This window comes from Scyliorhinus torazame, chromosome 1 (assembly GCF_047496885.1).
Source record: "Scyliorhinus torazame isolate Kashiwa2021f chromosome 1, sScyTor2.1, whole genome shotgun sequence".
Classification (NCBI taxonomy): Eukaryota; Metazoa; Chordata; class Chondrichthyes; order Carcharhiniformes; family Scyliorhinidae; genus Scyliorhinus; species Scyliorhinus torazame.
The window spans coordinates 246,655,698-246,679,104 of record NC_092707.1 but is presented as its reverse complement, the minus strand read 5'-3'; the positions used below and the strand labels follow the sequence as shown (position 1 = coordinate 246,679,104).

Here is a 23,407-nt window from a genome sequence, read left to right as displayed (position 1 = left end):
GCTTTATAATTTGAATATCTTTTTAAAATCTCCCCTTGCTTTTCCTTGCTTTAAGGGGAACAATCCTAGCTTCTCTGGTTTCACCATATAACTGATATCACCAATCCCATTCCAGTAAATCTCCTTTCCATCCTCTGCAAGCCCTTGGCATCCTTCTTAATGTGTGGTGCCCAGAACTGACCCAATGATTTAGAAAGGTTTAACATAACTTTCTTGGTTTTGTATTCCATAGACCTGATAACTTGGAGCCAGAAGGGCCTGGGCAGGAGGGGGACAATTTGCAGAAGGGAAATTCGGAAGTAAGAATTCCCAGTTCCTGCCATGTTTTACAGGTTTGCTGTCTTTTGGGCTGGAAGACAGCTGTAGACTGAATGACATGCAACCACATGGGCACGGTAGCACAGTGGTTAGCACTGTTGCTTCACAGCTCTGGGGTCCCAGGTTCGATTCCCGGCTTGGGTCACTGTCTGTGTGGAGTCTGCACGTTCTCCCTGTGTCTGCGTGGGTTTTCTCCGCGTGCTCCGGTTTCCTCCCACAGTCCAAAGATGTGCTGTTAGGTGGATTGGCCATGCTAAATTGCCCTAAGTGTCCAAAAATGTTAGGTGGGGTTACGGGGATAGGGTAGAGGTGTGGGCTTAAGTCGGGTGCTCTATCCAAGAGCCGGTGCAGACCCGATGGGCGAATGGCCTCCTTCTGCACTGTAACTTCTATGAGTTTATGATTCTAAGGGTGTGGAGGGAGGAATGGAGTCATGGTCCCTGAGGGTCACTGCTGTATATTTCCTTCCAGTCTTGTAAACAACCATTCATTACTATACTCTGCTTTCAGACCCTTAATCAATTTTATTTTATCCTCACAGTCGCTGCCGCTCTAATTCCTTAGGGATAAAATTGCTTCCACTTACAGAAGGATCAGTAACGAAAGGAAACAGACCCAAGGGGCAGGGGTGGCACAGTGGTTCGCATTGCTGCCTCACAGCGCCAGGGACCTGTTTTGTTATGTTTCCTTTGTAACATAAGCGCTTCCTTGTGTTGCATTTGTCAAAGGAAGGTCCAGACGTGTAGATAACTTCAACACATTTATTTACACTATGTACACTTTTATAACTTGAGTTCGACACTACTGCTAATCCTATTATAGCTACCCAAACTGACTAACCAGCTGCTGTCTTCCACGTGGTGGGTGTAATATTGAATCAACCCTGTGCTTGTCCTCACTGACTGTCTCCACTGGCCAATGGGGAGATCATGTGTGTGGTGTCCTTTATATATGGGTTGGTGTAATGCCCCCCTGTGGTCGTGTCACCTCCTTGTGTATCGTGAATGTCCATTGGTCGCCTCCTATCTAACTTATCTATTGGTTGAGTGTGTGTGTGTGTGTGATGTTTCTGGTGCTCCCTCTAGTGTCTGGCTAGCTTACATATATTTACAGTGATGCACATCACCACAGGACCCAAATTCAATTCTGCCCTCGGCCGATTCTGTGTGGAGTTTGCACATTCCTGCGTGGGTTTCATTTTTGAGTGCTCCGATTTCCTCCCACAGTCCAAAGGTGTGCAGGTTAGATGGATTGGCCAAGCGAAATTGCCCCTTAGGGTGAGGTTATAGGGCGGGGGATTGGGCCGAGGTAGGGTGGTCTTTCAAAGGGCTGGTGCAAACTAGATGGGTTGAATGGCTTCTTTCTGCACTGTAAGAATTCTGTGATTCTATGAATTTGATCTGGACAGTTTTGCTAACACATCTGTTCTGTGGTGCTTTATCGAATGGCTTTTGAAAGTACACAACATGAACCACGTCACCCTCCCCAACCCATCCTTTGGGGAAGGAAATCTGCCATCCTTACTTGGTCTGGCCTCCATGTGACTCCAGTCCTACAGCAATGTGGTTGTCTCTTAAATACACTCTGAAATGGCCTAGCAATCCACTCAATTGTATTCAACCGCTATGAAAACATAAAAAAGGAATGAAATCAGACGGACCACCACTCACCGGAAACAACAACTGCAAACCCAGCCCTGTCGACCCTGCAAAGTCCTCCTAACTAACATCTAGGGGTTTGGTCAAAGTTGGGGGAGCTGTCTCACAGACTAGTTAAGCACCAAGGTTCCTTAGACAGCACCTTCCAAACCCACTACCCATCTAGAAGGACAAGTGCAGCAGATACCTGAGAACCCCACCACCTGGAGGTTCCGCTCCAAGTCACTCACCACCCTGATTTGGAAATATGTCGCCATTCCTTCACTGCCGCTGGGGCAAATCCTGGAACTCCCTCCCTAACAGCACAGGGGTATGCCTACACCTCGGGGATTGCAGCGGTTCAAGAAGGCAACTCACCACCACCTTCTTTTTTTTTTTTTAATATATTTTATTGAAATTTTTCGATCACAATTTTTTTCCCCCTTACACATCAAACATTTTTTAAAAAATTTAACAGTACATGTAACATGATAACCACAGTCTAATAAAAAGTAACTAACCAACATGATAAACTAATCAATTAACATAAAATGAAACTTTCCCCTCCCCCCTGGGTTGCTGCTGCTGGTCATCTATCTTCTCTCTAACGTTCCGCTAGGTAGTCGAGGAATGGTTGCCACCTTCTGGTGAACCCTTGAGCCGATCCTCTCAGTGCAAACTTAATCTGCTCCAGTTTTATGAACCCCGCCATATCGTTTATCCAGGCCTCCAGTCCGGGGGGTTTCGCTTCCTTCCACATGAGTAAAATCCGACGCCGGGCTACTAGGGACGCAAAGGCCACGACATCGGCCTCTTTCGCCTCCTGCACTCACGGCTCATCCGCAACTCCAAATAAAGCTAACCCCCAGCCTGGTTTGACCCGGACCTTCACCACCTTCGAAATCACTCCCGTCACTCCCCTCCAATACCCCTCCAGTGCCGGGCACAACCAAAACATATGTGTGTGGTTTGCCGGGCTTCCGCCACACCTCCCACACTTGTCCTCCACTCCGAAGAACCTGCTCAACCTTTCTCCCGTTATGTGTGCTCTATGTAGCACCTTAAATTGAATCAGGCTAAGCCTGGCGCACGAGGAAGAGGAATTTACCCAGCTTAGGGCATCAGCCCACAGACCCTCCTCTATCTCCTCCCCGAGCTCTTCTTCCCACTTTCCTTTTAGTTCGCCCACCAGCTCCTCCCCCTCTTCTCTCATCTCTCGGTATATCTCTGACACCTTGCCCTCCCCGACCCACACCCCCGAGAGCATTCTATCCTGGATCCCCTGTGTCGGGAGCAATGGAAATTCCCTCACCTGTTGTCTTGTGAACGCCCTCACCTGCATATACCTAAAGAAATTTCCCCGGGGCAGCTTATACTTTTCCTCCAACGCTCCCAAGCTCGCAAACGTCCCGTCTATAAATAAATCTCCCACCCTCCTAATTCCCAACTGGTGCCAGCTCTGGAATCCTCCATCCATCCTCCCTGGGGCAAACCTATGGTTGTTCCTGATTGGGGACCCCACCAGGGCTCCCAGCACACCTCTCTGTCGCCTCCATTGTCCCCAGATATTTAATGTTGCCGCCACCACTGGGTTTGTGGTAAATTTTTTGGGTGAGAACGGTAGTGGCGCCGTCACCAGCGCCTCTAGACTCGTCCCTTTACAGGACTTTCTCTCTAGTCTTTTCCACGCCGCTCCCTCTCCCTCTATCATCCATTTACGGATCATCGCCACATTGGCGGCCCAATAGTAGTCACCCAAATTCGGCAGCGCCAGTCCCCCTCTGTCTCTGCTACGTTGTAAGAACCCCCTCCTTACCCTCGGGACTTTCCCTGCCCACACGAAGCTCGTGATGCTCCTGTCTATTTTTTTAAAGTAGTGATCAGTATAGGGAGACATTGGAATACAAATAGGATCCTCGGGAGGACCATCATCTTAATTGCCTGCACTCTGCCCGCCAGTGACAGTGGCTGCATGTCCCACCTCTTGAAGTCCTCTTCCATTTGTTCTACCAGTCGTGTCAGATTAAGTCTGTGCAAGGTTCCCCAGCTCCTGGCTATCTGAATCCCCAGGTATCGGAAGTTTCTTTCCACTTTCCTTCGAGGCAGGCCATCTATCCCTCTACTCTGGTCCCCAGGGTGTATCACGAAAAGTTCACTCTTCCCCATGTTAAGCCTATATCCCGAGAAATCTCCGAACTCCCTCAATATCTGCATGACCTCTGTCATCCCCCCCCACTGGGTCCGTCACATACAACAGTAGGTCGTCCGCGTAGAGTGACACTCGGTGTTCTTCTCCCCCTCTAATCACCCCTCTCCATTTCCTGGAGTCTCTCAGCGCCATGACCAGTGGTTCAATTGCCAACGCGAACAGTAATGGAGATAGCGGGCATCCCTGTCTTGTTCCCCTGTATAGTCGGAAATACTCCGATCTTTGCCGACCCGTGACCACACTTGCCATTGGGGCCCCATAAAGGAGTTTGACCCAGCTAATAAACCCGTTCCCGAACCCGAACCTCCTCAGCACCTCCCATAGGTACTCCCACTCCACCCTGTCAAATGCCTTCTCTGCATCCATTGCCGCCACTATCTCTGCCTCCCCCTCTACTGGGGGCATCATTATCACCCCTAATAGCCGTCGCACGTTGACATTTAGTTGTCTCCCCTTTACGAATCCTGTCTGGTCTTCGTGCACCACCCCCGGGACACAGTCCTCTATCCTCGATGCCAGCACCTTTGCTAGCAATTTGGCGTCCACATTTAATAGTGAAATAGGCCTATACGACCCGCACTGCAGCGGATCTTTATCCTGCTTCAAAATTAGCGATATCATTGCCTCCGACATTGTCGGGGGTAGAGTCCCTCCTTCCCTGGCCTCGTTAAAAGTCCTCACCAACAGCGGGGCCAGCAGGTCCACATATTTTCTATAAAATTCCACCGGGAACCCATCTGGTCCCGGAGCCTTCCCTGCCTGCATATTCCCCAGCCCCTTGGTAACCTCGTCCACCCCAATTGGTGCCCCCAGGCCTTCCGCCTCCTGCTCCTCCACCCTCGGGAACCTTAATTCATAGAATTTACAGTGCAGAAGGAGGCCATTCGGCCCATCGAGTCTGCACCGGCTCTTGGAAAGAGCACCCTACCCAAGGTCACTACCGCCACCCTATCCCCATAACCCAGTAACCCCACCCAACACGAAGGGCAATTTTGGATACTAACGGCAATTTATCATGGCCAATCCACCTAACCTGCACATCTTTGGACTGTGGGAGGAAACCGGAGCACCCGGAGGAAACCCACGCACACACGGGGAGGATGTGCAGACTCCGCACAGACAGTGACCCAAGCTGGAATCGAACCTGGGACCCTGGAGCTGTGAAGCAATTGTGCTATCCACAAGGCTACCATGCTGCCCCTTGGTCCAGGAACTGCCGCATCTCCTCTTTTCCCTCCGGGGGTTGGGACCTATAAAGTCTTTCGTAAAAGGTCTTAAACACCCCGGTTATCTTCCCTGCTCTCCGCAACGTAGCTCCCTTTTCGTCTCTAATTCCCCCTATCTCCCTCGCCACTGTCCTCTTTCGCAGCTGATGGGCCAACAGGCGACTAGCCTTTTCCCCATATTCATACCTCACCCTCTGTGCCTTCCTCCACAGCACCTCCGCCCTCCTGGTGGTCAGAAGGTCGAACTCCGTCTGGAGTCGTCGTCTCTCCCTGTACAGTCCCTCCTCCGGGGTCTCCGCAAATTCTCTGTCCACCCTTAAGATCTCCCCCAGTAGTCTTTCCCTTTCCTTGGCCTATGTTTTCCCTTTTGGGCCCTGATGGAGATCAGCTCTCCTCTGACCACCGCCTTTAGTGCTTCCCATACCACTCCCACTCGGACATCCCCGTCGTCACCACCACCTTCTGAAGGGCAAATCGGGATGGGCAATAAATGCTAATCTAACCAGCGCCCACATCCCATAAATTAATTTTTTTAAAACATCTGTTACTTTATAAAATAATTCAATCAAGTTAGTCAAGTACAGTTTGCCTTTAATCAATGTGCGCTGGTTGTCATTGATTAACCCATGTTTTTCAAAGTGAATGGTAACCTAATCCAGAATTATTGTCTATAAATGTTTCCTACATTAGGCTGACTGGCCTATAGATACCTGGGGCGAGATTCTCCGACCCCCCGCCGGGTCGGAGAATCGCCGGGGGCTGGCGTGAATCCCGCCCCCGCCGGTTGCTGAATTCTCCGGCACCGGCAACCGGCTGGTTGTCGCCACCCCCCCCCCGCGATTCTCCGGCCCGGATGGGCCGAAGTCCCGCTGCTAGGATGCCTGTCCCGCCAGCGTGGATTGAACCACCTACCTTACCGGCGGGACAAGGCGACGCGGGCGGGCTCCGGGGTCCTGGGGGGGGCGCGGGGCGAGCTGGCCCCGGGGGGTGCCCCCACGGTGGCCTGGCCCGCGATCAGGGCCCACCGCTCCGCGGGCGAGCCTGTGCCGTGGGGCACTCTTTTCCTTCCGCCTTCGCCACGGTCTCCACCATGGCGGAGGCGGAAGAGACCCCCTCCGCAGCGCATGCGCGGGGATGCCGTGAGCGGCCGCTAATGCTCCCCGCGCATGCGCCGCCCGGAGATGTCATTTCCGCGCTAGCTGGCGGGGCATCAAAGGCCTTTTCCGCCAGCTGGCGGGGCGGAAATTAGTCCGGCGCGGGCCTAGCCCCTCAAGGTTGGAGCTCGGCCCCCAAAGATGCGGAGGATTCCGCACCTTTGGGGCGGCGCGATGCCCGACTGATTTGCACCGTTTTTGGTGCCGGTCGGCGGACATCGCGCCGATACCAGAGAATTTCGCCCCTGGTTTATCTCCCTCCCTTATTTTGAACAGGGTGTAACATTTTTAACCTTTCAGTCCCCTGACACTATTTCTATAGCAAAGGGGGATTGGAAAATTGTAGCCAGAGCCACCTCTATAAGCTACCCTTACCTCCCTCAGCAACCTATTACACATCCAATCTGGACTGAGTGACTTTTCTACCTTGAGTCCCGCTAACATTAGAGTACCTCCTTATAAGCTTTATCGTATCTACTTGATATGCCTTTTCCTCCTTTAGTGTGACATTGGCGGCATACTCTTCTTTTGCCCACCAATCTATTCTCGTACACTCTGCTCTTCATTTCCTTTCAGTTCTCCTCTAAACTTTTCTTTATTCGGTTTGGTTCTCTATTGAGTGATGAACCTGACATTTATTGTAAGCCTCCTTTTTCCGTTTCATTTAATCTCTATACGTTGAGTCATTCTAGCTTAGAATGCCCTTTTCCCTCCTCATGGCAATGTTCTTGGTCTATACACAAGAGTTCGCCTCTTTGAAAATGAAAATGAAAATCGCTTATTGTCACAAGTAGGCTTCAAATGAAGTTACTGTGAAAAGCCCCTCGTCGCCACATTCCGGCGCCGGTTCGGGAGGTTGGTACCGGAATTAAACCCGTGCTGCTTGGCCTGCTTTAAAAGCGAGCTGTTTAGCCCTGTGCTAAACCAGCCTCAAGTCCTCTCATTGCTTATTTATTGTTTTACCGTACAATCATTCATTCCGATCTCGGCTTAGATCCCTTTTGAAATCACTAAAATTAGCACCCTTCCAGTTGAGTATTTTTATGCTTTATTGTCACTTTCTTTTAATAACTACTCTAACCCCTAATGATAGTATTGTCTAAAGTATGTTAATATACAGAAGTAGTCCTGTGATCTGTTTGTAAAACGTATGTTGACTTCAATGTCAAACTTTTTTTTTAAATCTACAACTGAACCTTTACCCATTGTGGATTTCAATACAATAACTCCTTAGCTGTTGAACCAAACTAATGCAAAGATTGATGGGAAACCTGCAGCATCAGAGTTTATATGGATTTGTTGTTACCACATTTAAGGGCACAGTTTGCATCTCGTTAGTAATGAAAACGACTGCAGAGTACACTTACTGTAAGTTTGCTTGAAATTCAAAACTTGTGTTATTTTTCTTCTTTTAGAGGAAGTGAATGTAAATGTGTTGATTAACAATGCTGGCATTATGCGATGTCCTTACTGGAAAACAGAAGATGGATTTGAAATGCAATTTGGTGTAAATCACCTTGGTAAGCTCTGCAGACATCTTCCAGCTTCACATGTGTTGAACTTGTTTTCACTTTATTCCATATAAAATTGTTTGACAGTGGGGGGCGGAAATTCATTGGGGATAACTTTAACCTAACCTGCCAAGCAGTAATTTGATGGAATTAATTTGGCTTTGCTTTTTGCATCTGGTCATTTCCATTATCATTTGGTTAAAATTACTCTCCCTTTCTATTACTAATTATCTTTTTTTCCCCATATCCTCTCTTAGGGCATGCCAGTGCTAATCCCCAGCTGAGAAGAAAGACTTGCTCTGTCTTCTGCTGCTGCTATTCTGTAATGAACCAGCAGGAGATGTGCAAGAGTTAGCTCACAATATTGTCTTCTCATTCACTCTGCTCCTCTATTCAATGATATAGCTAATAACAGAAAGTCACTATGTGGAGAACTGTTTGCAGTTTCCTGTCGTTGGTTAGAAATCCACTTCTCTATTTGTGTTTATGAGGAACTCTTAACTCTTAAAATAAACTTGATCCTTAAAAGATATTTAAAAGGACTTGGGAGGCTTGATCATGAAAGAACACTGTTGCATGAAAATACTGAAACCAACTCATAATAAAGTAAATATAATGTGTATTTCTGGAAAAGCAATATGCAATGCTGAACCCAAGGTAATTCTAGGATAGCATGTTGTTTCATGTTCAAGCTCGCTTTGTCTGTTAACAAAATACTAGTTTTCAAAACAACATTGCCCGATGAAAATAAATTACCTACCAAATACAATTTGTTGATGGATTCTGTTTAAGGCAGTGTCAAGTGCAGATGGAATGATCAAAGAAACACTATTATCATCAGTCACAGTAGTAACCTTGAAAGGTTCTGAAAATTTTCAATGTGAAGTACATTTATCTTCCAATTGAGTTGCAGAACACATGTATGTTTAAGGAACACTTCTTAAAATGTTTGTGATGGTGGTTGAATTTTAGTGTGAGTCTAAAGTTGGAGCATGCATTGAAGGGACTGGAAGTGAAACTGACTTGTTCCATCACCAGTGTTTGGGTTGTCTTTGAGGTGACAATAAAAAGATTATTATTATTAATTGGGTCTCTTCTCAGCTGAGTCAAGTAAGCAGTCAGGAAGGCGTAAAAGGTTAATGAATTTTTGGCAACTCCTGCTGAAACCTCAGCATTGTCTCTAATAATTGGCATACATCTTTGGCAACTCCTTCTTTCCACCCCCCACCCCTTTTTTATTGTTTTCAGGCATTGACTAATTCTAAGGTAAGATTGGAAGGTGCCACCAAACCTCAGAAAAATTGTCAAAGTGAACATTGCATGTCTAACACCGCTCTGGATGAGATTAGATCATGGATTGAACTTGGGGCTTTCAGTTTTTGGGGTTTACAGTCAGACCTTTTACCTCTAAACCCTCAGGAAGCTTCCCCACCACATCCCTCTCTCCCCCCCCCCCCCCCCCCCCCCACCCCCCCCAACACTCTGAAAGTCTTATGCATTTATTGTTTGGTGCTGTGTTCTTAGTAGTAGCTGTGAGATTTCTTTAAAAAAAATTTAGAGTACCCAATTAATTTTTTCCAAGTTAGCGTGGCCAATCCACCTAGCCTGCACATCTTTGGGTTGTGGGGGCGAAATCCACGCAAACATGGGGAGAATGTGCAAACTCCACACGGACAGTGACCCAAAGCCGGGATCGAACCTGGGACCTCGGCACCGTGAGGCAGCAGAGCTAAGCAATGCACCACTGTGCTGCCCTAGCTGTGAGATTTCTGCCCAGCATGTTGTATGGGCCTTCTGGCCTCTTAGTGTCAAGCTGAATAGACATGGCATTGAATTGGGGAAATTTCAAGAAACATTTTGTTAGCTGTAGGCAAGTCACTGACGGGCTCTTAAGTTGCATTTCAATTGGGTGATATATTTACACTTTCAAGTTCTTGACATTTTCTAATTTGGTGCAGCAATCATACCTTTTATCTTCAAGTTGTTTCCTTCAACTGTTTTTCTTCTGAGACAAGTGGCACAAAATACACTTCCTTAAATCTTTCCAAAATTATGCAATAGTATCAGGGCACAGAATGAATCAGCAGCTAATACTATTAGTACCAAAATACAAGAAGCAACTGTTTTAAAGTTTTGATCTTTTCAAAATGAAAGCCTATGCCTGCAACTTACAGCATTTCCAAAAGTTCAGAGGAAAAAAAATGATTGTAACTGTGCAATGGGCTAGGTGTTAAAACTCCAATGGCAGTTCGGAGCAAAGAAACCAAGTTTTGACTTTCAGAAAGAGCTTTGCTCCCAATGACCTGAAACTCCAACTCATGACATCTGTATCCCCTATTTTATATGCACTGTGATGTGTTTCACCAATTTACCTCTAATTACTAACTTGAACACTCCCTGACTGTTAACTATTTCCTACCCTAACACCAGTTTCTGGAGTTGATAGAAAACTGCTTGCTTGCATGATTTTCTTTAAAAAGACACAGGTACAAGTAGGTGACTGTTTTTCATTCATGAAAGCATTATTCTTGAAGCATAGTGACATTAAAATTATCTTCTTTTAATGTAGGTCATTTTTTGTTGACAAACCTGTTGCTTGAGAAGTTGAAGAACTCTGGAAATGGTCGCATCATAAATGTATCTTCGCTAGCTCACAAAGTGGGGCAAATTGATTTCAATGACCTCAACTGGGAAAAGAAAAAATATGACACAAAGGCAGCATACTGTCAAAGTAAACTTGCAAACATATTGTTTACAAAGGAGTTGGCTGAAAGACTTGATGGTAAGTTGAGTTGAGCTAATCATGCTATTTGGGTACTAAAATGTATGACATGCCACTGGGTAATACCCCTCAGTTTGAATGGCTCATTGGACGCACTGCCCAATTGAGATATAGGCCTTCAAGTAATAATTGGTTTTATTTAATTAACATTCTAACACAGTGACATTTCTCTGCACTTTTTGAATACATAAGAATAAATCATTTTATTTCCCTCAAAAGCAAAAGGGATGTACCGAGAAATTTATTTATATAGCATCTTTTTTTTAAAATGTTTTTATTAAGACATTTATAATTTTAACAATTTTCAAAAAAACCCAAAGTGAATAACACACACCCAGCCAACATGGCTTACATACACAATTTCCCACTAACCATTTCCCACCTGTGGTAGTCTGTGTAGAGGTATTAGGGTACCTGGTAATGCTGGAACACCATTGGAAAATATTGTATGTTTCCTAATGGTCAAGCTGTATGGTAGCTCCGCCCTGCTAGGCGGGGTATAAGAGCCTGTGCTGCCCCAGCAGCCTTCATTCTGTACCTGAGCTGCTGGGGGAAACATCTAGCTCATTAAAGCCTTCAGTTGGACTACAACCTCGCTTTAGTGGTCATTGATCATGCATCAATTTAATAAGCTAGATTTAAAAGGATGGAGCTCCATATCAAGCCGGAGTGTCTGCAACTCAGCCCCCACGCGGCGAACTCAGCGGCAATCTGCAAGCACTGGCTGGCGTGTTTTAAAGGATAAGGAGGAAATAGCGGGGCACCTGGAGGGAAATTGTCCCATTGGGCAGATGCAGCATGGGTTCACAAAGGGTAGGTCGTGTCTGACTAATTTGGTCGAATTTTTTGAGGACGTTACCAGTGCAGTAGATAACGGGGAGCCAATGGATGTGGTATATCTGGATTTCCAGAAAGCTTTTGACAAGGTGCCACACAAAAAGTTGCTGCATAAACTAAACATGCATGGCATTGAGGGTAAAGTGGTAGCATGGGTAGAGGATTGGTTAACTAACAGAAAGCAGAGAGTGGGGATAAATGGGTGTTTCTCTGGTTGGCAACCTGTAACTAGTGGGGTCCCTCAAGGATCAGTGTTGGGCCCGCAGTTGTTCACAATTTACATAGACGATTTGGAGTTGAGGACCAAGTGCAATGTGTCAAAGTTTGCAGACGACACTAAGATGAGTGCTAAAGCAAAAAGTGCAGAGGATACCGGAAGTCTGCAGAAGGATTTGGATAGGTTAGGTGAATGGGCTAGGCTCTGGCAGATGGAATTCAATGTTGCCAAGTGTGAGGCTATCCATTTTGGGAGGAATAACAGCAGAATGGATTATTATTTAAACGGTAAGATGTTAAAACATGCTGCTGTGCAGAGGGACCTGGGTGTGCTGGTGCACGAGTCACAAAAAGTTGGTGTGCAGGTGCAACAGGTGATTAAGATGGCTAATCGAGTTTTGTCTTTCATTGCTAGAGGGATGGAGTTCAAGACTAGTGAGGTTATGCTGCAATTGTATAGGGTGTTGGTGAGGCCGCATCTGGAGTATTGTGTTCAGTTTTGGTCTCCTTACCTGAGAAAGGACATATTGGCACTGGAGGGAGTGCAGAGGAGATACACTAGATTGATCCCAGAGTTGAGGGGATTAGATTATGATGAGAGGTTGAGTAGACTGGGACTGTACTCATTGGAGTTTAGAAGGATGCGGGGGAATCTTATTGAGACATATAAAATTATGAAGGGAATAGATAGGATAGATGCGGGCAGGTTGTTTCCACTGGTTGGGGAAAGCAGAACTAGGGGGCATACCTCAAAATAAGGGGAGGTAGATTTAGGTCGGAGTGTAGGAGGAACTTCTTCACCCAAAGGGTTGTGAATCTCTGGAATTCCTTGCCCAGTAAAGCAGTTGAGGCTCCTTCTTTAAACGTTTTTAAGAAAAAGATAGATGCCTTTCTAAAGAATAAAGGGATTCGGGGATATGGTGTACGGGCCGGAGAGTGGAACTGAGTCCACAAAGATCAGTCATGATCTCATTAAATGGCGGAGCAGGCTCGAGGGGCCAGATGGCCTACTCCTGTTCCTAGTTCTTTTGTTCTTATCTTGGAACGTCCGAAAACACACCCACGGGAGAACAGAAAATGCAAGTCCTGCACTCACGGGTGAGCCCAGAAATTTACATCCTCATCGAGGAAGGGGAAGACTTTGATGCAGCAATAGAGCTGCTAAAAGGACATTATATTCGCCCAGTAAACCAGGCCTACGCGCGACATCTGCTAGCAACGAGGCGACAAATCCCTGAGGAATCGTTGGAAGAATTCTACCGTGCACTCCTGGTGTTGGGGAGAAACTGCAGCTGCCCGCAGGTTTCGGCGAGCGACCACACAGAACTCTTGATCCGGGACGCTTTCGTGGCAGGTATGCTGTCCTCCCAAATCCGCCAGCGATTGCTAGAAAAAGACAATCTAGGCCTCAAGGAGGCACGGGCCCTTGCAGGCTCCCTGGATGTGGCCTCCAGAAACGCCCGCGCTTATGTTCCCGATCGCGCGGCAGCCCCCTGGGCAGCGTGGAACCCCTCCGCAGCTGACCCCGAAACATCCCCCATCCCCCACAAGCTTGTGCTGCAAGGTGGCCTGGCAACCCCGGGGGGCCCCGCTGCTACTTTTGCGGGCAGGCCAAGCACCCCCGGCAGCGATGCCCGGCCCGCGCATCCACCTGCAAGGGATGCGGTAAAAAGGGCCACTTTGTGGGGGTATGCCAGGCCCGTGTGGTCGCCGCGGTCTTCGGTGGCGAATGCGGACCGCAACCACAAACCTCTCCACGGCCCCCGTGCGACCAGCGGGCGCCGCCATCTTCCTACTCCAGGGCCACGTGCGGCCCCTGGGCGCCTCCATCTTGTCCCGCGGACGCCACGTTTGATGGATGGGCGCCGCCATTTTGTGCACCCCCAGCCATGTGCAACCAATGGGAGCCGCCATGTTGGATGCACTCCCAGGACCCCAGCTCGGCTGACTGCACACCGCCCGAAGAGAACACTCAACTGCTGAGATTAGCCTTGGTGACCCTGGATTAGTCCCGGCCTCGAACACTCAACTACTACAACAACTGAACTAATCAACGGGCACGAGACGTCCTGCTTAATCGACTCTGGGAGCACGGAGAGCTTCATACACCCCGACATGGTAAGGCGCTGTTCCCTCCTCATCCACCCCGTTAATCAAAAAATCTCCCTGGCCTCCGGTTCCCACTCAGTAGAGATAAAGGGGTTTTGTGTAGCAAACCACACAGTCCAAGGAAGAGAGTTTAAAAATTACCGGCTCTACGTCCTTCCCCACCTCTGTGCGGCCACACTCCTAGGTTTAGACTTCCAGTGTAATCTCCAAAGTCTAACTTTTAAATTTGGCTGCCCTATACCCCCCTCACTGTCTGCGGCCTCGCGACCCTCAAGGTCGATCCGCCTTCCCTGTTTGCGAACCTCACCCCGGATTGCAAACCCGTCGCCACCAGGAGCAGGCGGTACAGTGCCCAGGATCGGATCTTTATTAGGTCAGAGGTCCAAAGACTACTGAGGGCAGGAGTCATTGAAGCTAGCAACAGCCCCTGGAGAGCTCAGGTAGTGGTGGTAAAGACCGGGGAGAAGCATAGGATGGTCATCGACTACAGTCAGACCATCAACAGGTTTACGCAGCTGGACGCATACCCTCTCCCCCGCATATCCGACCTGGTAAACAGGATCGCGCATTACAAGGTCTTCTCCACGGTGGATCTTAAGTCCGCCTACCACCAGCTCCCCATCCGCACTAGTGACCGCAAATACACTACCTTCGAGGCAGATGGGCGGCTGTACCACTTCTTAAGGGTTCCCTTCGGTGTTACCAACGGGGTCTCGGTCTTCCAGCGCGAGATGGACCGAATGGTTGACCGGTACGGTTTACGGGCAACATTCCCGTATCTCGATAATGTCACCATCTGCGGCCACGACCAGCAGGACCATGACACCAACCTCTGAAAATTCCTCCAGACCGCAAAGATCCTTAACCTCACATACAATATCTACCAATGGTGTTCCAGCATTACATAGTACCGTAATACCTCTACACAGACTACCACACCACCTTATCCAAACCCCTCTGCCTCCCTCTTTTCTTTTACCTCCCCCACCCCCCCACCCCCACCCCCTTCCACAACCTGGATGCCCAAATACCGAAAGCTCCCCCCCGCCACCTTGAACGGCATTGGAGAGAACTCGCTTTTACCCATATTCAGTTTATACCCCGAAAACCGACCAAATTCCTCTAGGATCCCCATAATCCCTCCAATCCCCCCCCCAGCGGGTCAGAAATGTACAAAAGCAGATCATCCACGTATAGCGAGGCCCTGTGCTCCACAGCGCCATCGCCAGTGGCTCTATAGCCAAGGCAAAAAGCAGTCGGGAGAGTGGACATCCCTGCCCCCGATGCAGCCTAAAATAGTCTGAGCTCACCCGGTTCGTCCGCACACTGCCTGGTACAGCAACCGCACCAGGACCTCCCATAAGTATTCCCACTCCACCTGATCAAAGGCCTTTTCCGCATCCATGGCGACCACCACCTCCACCTCTCGTTCCTCGGAGGGCACCATTATCACATTTAACAGCCTTCTGACATTCGCCGCCAAATGTCTCCCCTTCACAAACCCCTGGTCCTCCCCTATCACCCTGGTACACAATCCTCTATTCTCAAGGCCAGGACCTTGGTCAATAGCTTGGCATCTACATTTAGCAGGGAGATTGGCCTGTACGACCCACACTGTTCCGGGTCCTTTTCCCGCTTCAAGATGAGAGAAATCGAGGCCTGCGACATCGTCGGGGGGAAGAACCCCTCGCTCTCCGGCCTCATTAAACGCCCTTACCAACAAGGGCCTCAGCACTCCCGAGACCATTTTAAAGAACTCGTACCCAACCGGGCCCGGGGCCTTGCCCGACTGCATCGTCTCCAGCCCCTCCACCACTTCAACCAGCCCAATTGGGGCCCCCAGGTCCTCCACCAGCTGCTCTTACATCCTTGGGAACTCCAATCCCTCTAAAAACCATCTCATCCCCTCCACCCCGGTTGGGGGTTCCGACTCGGATAACCTCCTGTAAAAGCCCATGATCATCCCGTTCACCCCCACCGGGTCCAGGACCGTATCCCCCCCCCCCCGCCCGCCCTTCCGAGTATCTCCTGTCCACCTGAAAGATCTCCTCCACTAGCCTATCCAGCTCCACCCGCTCAGCCTTCTCCCCGTGTACCTGTATCGGAATGAACTCCCCTCTCACCATTACCTTCAGTGCCTCCCATACCGTGGCTGCTGAAACCTCCCCCTTATTGTTTAACTCCACATACCTCCGAGTGGCCTCCCTCATCCGCTGACACACCCTGTCCTCCGTCAACAGCCCCACATGAAATGAAATGAAAATCACTTATTGTCACAAGTAGGCTTCAAATGAAGTTACTGTGAAAAGCCCCGAGTCGCCACATTCCGGCGCCTGTTCGGGGAGGCTGTTACGGGAATTGAACCGTGCTGCTGGCCTGCCTTGGTCTGCTTTCAAAGCCAGCGATTTAGCCCTGTGCTAAACAGCCACATCTAAGCTCCATTGTGGGCGCTGCCCCCTTACTCACCCACAAGTCCACCCAGTGCAGGGTGTGATCAGACCCCCCCACCCCGCAATAATCAGCCCATGCAAATCCAGATCAGGGATCTACCCCAACACCCATCTCATGAACTCTACATCATCCCAGTTCAGAGCATAAATGTTCACCAGCACCACCGGCATCCCCTCCAATTACCCACTCACCATAACATACCTCCCCGCAGAGTCCACCACTATACTTCGCACTTCAAACGCCACCCGCTTTGTTTTTTTTAGAAAATATTTTATTGAGGCATTTATAATTTTAACAATTTTCAACATCAATTTCAACAAAAACACAACAATATAACCAACAAACCCCAGTCAACATGGCTTACACAAACAGCGCCGACCTTCCCAGCCACCACTCCATTGGTTCTCCTGCCCTGACTCGTTTCTCCCAGGCCTCTCCCTTTCCCCCCCCTCCCCTCTGCTGACCGCTTAATTGTTCTCAAAGAAGTCTCCAAGCAAACCCCTGCAACGAACCCCTGAAGACAAATTTAACTTTCTCAAGTCTGAGAAACTCTGCCATGTTGCTAACTTCGGGGGTTCCGAGTCCCTCCATCCTAGTAAGATCCATTTCCGGGCCACCAGGGAGGCAAAGGGCAGGACGTTGGCCTCTCTTCCCCCCCGCCCCCGGGCTCCCGGGTCTTCCGACACTCCAAATATCGCCACCTTTGGACTCAGCACCACCCACACTTGTAAGACCTCTGACATGACGCCTGCAAATCCCTACCAGAAACCCCTCAGCTTCGGACACACCCAGACCATATGGACATGGTTCACAGGTATCCTCGCACAGCGCCCACACCTATCCTCCACTCCCTCAAAGAACCTGCTCTACCGGGCCACAGTCATGGGTGCCCTGTGGACCATCTTGAACTGTATCAGATTGAGCCTGGCACACAACGAGGATGTGTTAAACCCCACCCCCCCCCCCCCCCCCCCCACCAGCTCTTTTTCCCACTTTCTCTTCACCTCCCCTATTGGGGCTCCCTCCCACTCCATCAGTTCCTTGTAGATCTCCGAGATCTTCCCTCTCCTACTCCTGTTCTCTACACTACCTTATCCTGCAGTCCCCGGTGCGGCAGGTGCAGGAAGGTCGAAACCTGCCTCCCACAAAATCCCTCGCTTGCAGATGCCGGAACGCATTCCCACCTGGCAACTCAAATTCCTCCTCTAGCTCCTCCAAACTCGGGAACCCCTCATCAATAAAGAGATCCCCAAATCTTTCAATTCCTGCCCTCAGAAACCCTCCATCCAGTCCCCCCAGAGCGAACCGGTGGTTATCACATATCGGTGCCCATACCGAACTCCTTCTAACCCCATGTGCTGCCTCCATTGACCCCACACCCTAGGGCTGCCACAACTACTGGGCTTGAGGAGTACCGAGCCGGCGAAGAGGTGCCAATAACAGTGCCCCTAAACTCGTGTCCCTGCATGATGCCACCTACACCCGCTCCCAGACCGACTCCTTCCCCACTACCCACTTCCTGACCGTTGCAATATTTGCCGCCCAGTAGTACTTAATGACATTTGGAAGAGCCAGCACCCCCGCAGCAGCACTACCCACCGAAATAAATCCCGAGATCACTGCATTCACTTTTTTAAAGAACGCCTTGGGGATAAAAATTGGGAGACTCTGTAAATAAACAAAAACCTCGGGAGGACCGTCATTTTCACTATCTGTACCCACCCTGCCAATGACCACTGGAACGGGTCCCACCACCGAAAGTCACCCCTCATCTGTTCTACCAACTGACCCAAATTCACTTTATGCAGCTGCTCCCACTCCTGCGCCGCCTGGATACCCAAATATCAAACGCTCCCTCCCACCACCTTAAACGGCATCTCACCCAGTCCCTTCTCCTGCCCCCTCGCCTGGATCGTAAAGACCTCACTCTTACCCATATTCAATTTGTATCCCGAAAACCGGCCAAATTCTTCAAATATCCTCATAACACCCCCCCCCCCCCCCCCCCCCCCCCCCCAAGCGGGTCCGATATGTACAGAAGTAGATCATCCGTGTAAAGCACGAACCTGTGCTACACCCCCCCTCGTACTAACCCCTGCCAGATCCTTGACGCTCACATGAAATACCCATCCCATACCTTCCTCAGCCTAATTAGGTCCTCCAACTTCAGGTGCGCCTCTTGTAGCATGGGGGCACCCTGCTCCCCCCTCCCCCTCCGCCGATCAACCATAGCCCCTCTTGGGCCAGCCTCCGGCCTGTGCCCCGCACCCGGCCCGACCGCGTGCGCCCACCGTCACCGATCCCCCTGGCCCCATCCCCCCACTGACCTTCCACTTACCCTCCCATTGCGCTTCTGTGAACTAGCCCGCCCAACTAGCCTGGCAGCCCCCGCCCATGGCACCTAGCATCCCGCCCCCCCCCAGCTTGAACATTAGTGCAAACAAACAAAAACAACCTCTCCCCAAGTCCAAACAAAGAAACCAATCCCCCATCCCTTAACAAAGAACAAAGCGGGCAGCACGGTGGCGCAGTTGGTTAGCCCTGCTGCCTCACGGCGCCGAGGTCCCAGGTTCGATCCCAGCTCTGGGTCACTGTCCGTGTGGCGTTTACACATTCTCCCCATGTTTGCATCGGTTTCGCCCCCACAACACTAAGATGTGCAGGCTAGGTGGCCATGCTAAATTGCCCCTTAATTGGAAAAAATGAATTGGGTACTCTAAATTTTTTTAAAAACAAAGAACAAAGAGTAAACCTGAAGCCGAAAAAGAAAGAAATGGCCCCAAACACAAGTTAACAGCAGCATCATCACAGCATAATCACCTTCTTAGGGTTAGGGTTCGGGCAGCACGGTAGCACAAGTGGATAGCACTGTGCTGTACAGCGCCAGGGTCCTCGCTTCAATTCCCCACTGGGTCACTGTATGTGTGGAATCTGCACGTTCTCCCCGTGCCTGCGTGGGTTTCCTCCGGGTGCTCCGGTTTCCTCCCACAGTCCAAAGATGTGCAGGGTATGTGGGTTGGCCATGATAAATTGCCCTTTGTGACCAAAAAGGTGAGGAGGGGTTATTGGGTTACGGGGATAGGGTGGCAGTGAGGGCTTAAATGGGTCGGTGCAGACTCGATGGACCAAATGGCCTCCTTCTGCACTGTATGTTCTCCTGCCAGTCCATTGTCTTGAACAAATTCTACTGCCTCCTCTTCCGAACCAAAGTACAATTCCCAGCCTTTGTAGGTCACCTACTTACGTGCCGGGTACAGTAGCCCAAACTTCACCTCCATCTTGTAGAGGGCTGCCTTGACCTTGTTAAAGCTCGCTCTCCTCTTGGCCAGCTCTGCACCCAGGTCCTGGTACATTCGGATTTCACTGCCTTCCCAGGTGCAGCGCCTCGTCTGCCTGGCCCACCTCATAATTTGCTCCTTGTCCAGGAACCGGTGCAGCTACACCACCATCACCCTCGGTGGCTTGTTCCCCTGGGGCTTCCTCATTAGTGCCCTGTCCGCTCGATCCGCCTCCAAAGGCCATGGAAACGCATTCGGTAAGAGCAGCTTCTCCAGCATCCTTCTCACATACCCGCCAGCATCGGCTCCTTCACACCCCTCCGGCAGGCCCGCGATCCTTATGTTCTGCCTGTGTGACCGGTTCTCCAGGTCTTCAACCTTCTTCTGGAGCCGCCTCTGCTGATCGCGTATCAGCCCCATCTCAGCTGCCATCGAGTCAAATTGCTCCTTGTGCTCCCCCGCCACCTCCTCCATCTACTGGATTGCCTGACCCTGGACCGTCAGCTTTGTTTCCACGCGGTCGACCACTGCCCGAATCGAATCCACCGGCCAGGCCTGGTCCTCCAAATCCTCCTTCCGTTGCTGGATAAACTTCTTGTTCAAGAAGCTCACCAGATGGTCCATCGACCACTGAGCCGGCAGGGCTGCTCCCTGCCCCTCCACCATCTCCACATGTGTTGCAGGTACCGCACCAACTCCAACCAACTGATTCCCTCTTTTTTGATCGCTTCTGGCCCTCCGCTCCATACTCCAGAGGGTCAATCTCTTCCACTCACTCTCCTGCACCTTTTTTCCACCTCACATCCACCTGATCACCGGGGAAAAGGTCTGAAAAAACCACCACAAGCGGGAGCCACTAAATGTGCAACCAGTCACTCCATGGCCGCCACCGGAGGTCGTCACCCGCTTGTTAATCAAAATTGGCACCCACCTTGTTTTGGAATCTAGCCCCGAATGGGATACCTGCCCTACCCACCCTTTCCTCAGCCTAATTTGATCTGCCACTCTTGGGTGTGTCTCCTGCATCATCATCGCCACGTACACCTTCAAACGTTTCAAATGCGCGAACACATGGGCTCTCTTGACTGGCCCATCAACCTCCCATGTGATCAGCCTGGTCGGGGGACACCTCTTTTTTAAAAAAATATGTTTATTCAGAATTTTTCAACAATAATTTTCAACCATTCAAACTCCCCCCCCCCCCCCCCCGCCGTAACAAAAAAGAAAAGAAATGTCACAGAGCAAGACATAAACATAGCAATCCAACATAATACAGAACTTTGTACAATGGGTTCCTCCCGCACATATCGACTTTCCCATATGTTTATGTTTTTCCTTTCTCAAGTGCCCCTTGGAAAAACCCCTTTCCCCGCCCACCCTTCTATCCCCCCCCCCGAAAGAGACTCCCCCCCCCCCCCTCCCTGGGTTGCTGCTGCTGCTGACCGACCTCCGTCTAACGCTCCGCGAGATAGTCTAGGAACGGTTGCCACCGCCTGAAGAACTCCTGCGCAGACCCTCTCAAGGCAAACTTTATCCCCCAAGCTCGCAAACGTCCCATCGATGAACAGGTCCCCCATTCTTCTAATCCCTGCCCGATGCCAGCTCTGAAACCCCCCGTCCATCCTTCCTGGGACAAACCGATGGTTATCTCTGATCGGAGACCACACCCAGGCTCCCATCGCACTCTTGTGTCGCCTCCACTGCCCCCAGATCTTTAGCGTTGCTGCCACCACCGGACTCGTGGTATACCTTGTCGGCGAGAGCGGCAGCGGTGCCGTCACCAGCGCCCCCAGGCTCGTTCCTTTGCAGGACGCCATCTCCAACCTCTTCCATGCCGCTCCCTCTCCCTCCATCACCCACTTACGGATCATCGCCACGTTGGCTGCCCAATAGTAGCCACCCAGATTCGGCAACGCCAGCCCTCCCCTATCTCTACTACGCTCCAGAAACCCCCTCCTTACCCTCGGGGTCTTGTTTGCCCACACAAAACCCATAATGCTCCTGCATACCCTCTTAAAAAAGGCCTTGGTGATCATAATTGGAAGGCACTGGAACACAAAAAGAAACCTCGGGAGGACCATCATTTTAATCAACTGTACTCTGCCCGCTAGCGAGAGTGGCAACATGTCCCATCGTTTGAAGTCCTCCTCCATCTGCTCCACCAGCTGCGTCAAATTAAGTTTATGCAGGGCCCCCAACTCCTAGCTATTTGGATCCCCAAGTACCGAAAGCTCCTTTCCGCCCTCCTCAACGGTAGGTCGTCTATCCCTCTTCCCTGGTCCCCTGGATGCACCACCAAGAGCTCACTTTTCCCTACATTGAGCTTATAGCCCGAGAAGTCCCCAAACTCCCTTAGGATCTCATGACCTCCACCATCCCCTCCACTGGATCCGCCACATACAGCAACAGGTCGTCTGCATACAGCGACACTCGATGCTCCTCTCCCCCTCGAAACCACCCCCCTCCATTTCCTGGACTCCCTTAATGCCATGGCCAAAGATTCAATTGCTAAAGCAAACAACAGGGGGGACAGGGCCCCTGCCTCGTCCCTCGATATAGCCGAAAATACTCCAACCTCCACCGATTCGTAACCACACTCGCCACCGGGGCTCTATATAGGAGCTTAACCCAACTGATAAACCCCTCCCCAAACCCAAACCTCCGCAACACTTCCCAGAGATACTCCCACTCTACTCGGTCAAAGGCCTTCTCCGCGTCCATAGCTGCCACTATCTCTGCCTCTCCCTCGACCGATGGCATCATTATCACGTTTAGGAGCCTCCTAGCTGCCTGCCCTTTACAAATCCCATCTGGTCCTCGTGAATCACCCCCGGGACACAGTCCTCAATCCTCGTAGCCAGCACTTTTGCCAGCAACTTAGCATCCACGTTAAGGAGCGAAATCGGCCTATACGACCCACATTGCAGTGGGTCCTTATCCCGCTTCAGGATCAAAGAGATCATCGCCTCAGACATTGTCGGGGGCAGGATCCCCCCCTCCCTTGCCTCATTGAAAGTCCTCACCAGCAACGGGGCTAACAGATCTATGTACTTCCTGTAGAACTCAACCGGGAACCCATCTGGACCCGGGGCCTTCCCCGCCTGCATGCTCCCAGTCCTTTAATCAGCTCCTCCAACCCCAATTGCGCCCCCAAGCCAGCCACCTCCTGCTACTCCACCCTCGGGAACCTCAGTTAGTCCAAAAATCGTCGCATCCCCTCTTCCCCCGCTGGGGGTTGGGGTCTGTACAGCTCCTCATAGAAGGCCTTAAATGCCTCATTTACTTTCACTCCACTCCGCACCGTAAGTTCCTCTTCCATCCTTGACTCCACCTATCTCCCTCGCTGCCATCCTCTTACGGAGCTGATGTGCCAGCATCTGGCTCGCCTTCTCCCCATACTCATACGTCGCTCCCCTGTGTTTTCCTCCACTGTGCCTCTGCCTTCCCTGTGGTCAACAGGTCGAATTCCGTCTGGAGACTTCGCCTCTCCCTAAGTAGTCCCTCTTCAGGTGTCTCTGCATATCTCCTGTCCACCCTTAAAATCTCCCGCACTAACCTCTCCCTTTCCCTGCCCTCTCTCTTCTCCCTATGAGCCCTGATGGAGATTAACTCTCCCCTAACCACCGCCTTCAGCGCCTCCCATACTACCCCCACCTGCACCTCCCCGTTGTCGTTGGCC

The 23,407-nt window shown here is 50.5% G+C and overlaps 1 protein-coding gene across 3 annotated transcripts in view; it reads left to right on the top strand.

Moving 5' to 3' along the window:
- The window catches only part of LOC140420229 (retinol dehydrogenase 13-like), a 213,744-nt gene that overhangs the window by 148,867 nt on the left and 41,470 nt on the right, over window positions 1-23,407 (top strand). For all 3 annotated transcript variants that reach the window (XM_072504277.1, XM_072504269.1, XM_072504264.1), the window contains 2 exons: window positions 7,960-8,064; window positions 10,625-10,837. In XM_072504277.1, coding sequence (XP_072360378.1) covers window positions 7,960-8,064; window positions 10,625-10,837 — 318 coding nt within the window. The remainder of the gene's footprint in view (window positions 1-7,959; window positions 8,065-10,624; window positions 10,838-23,407) is intronic.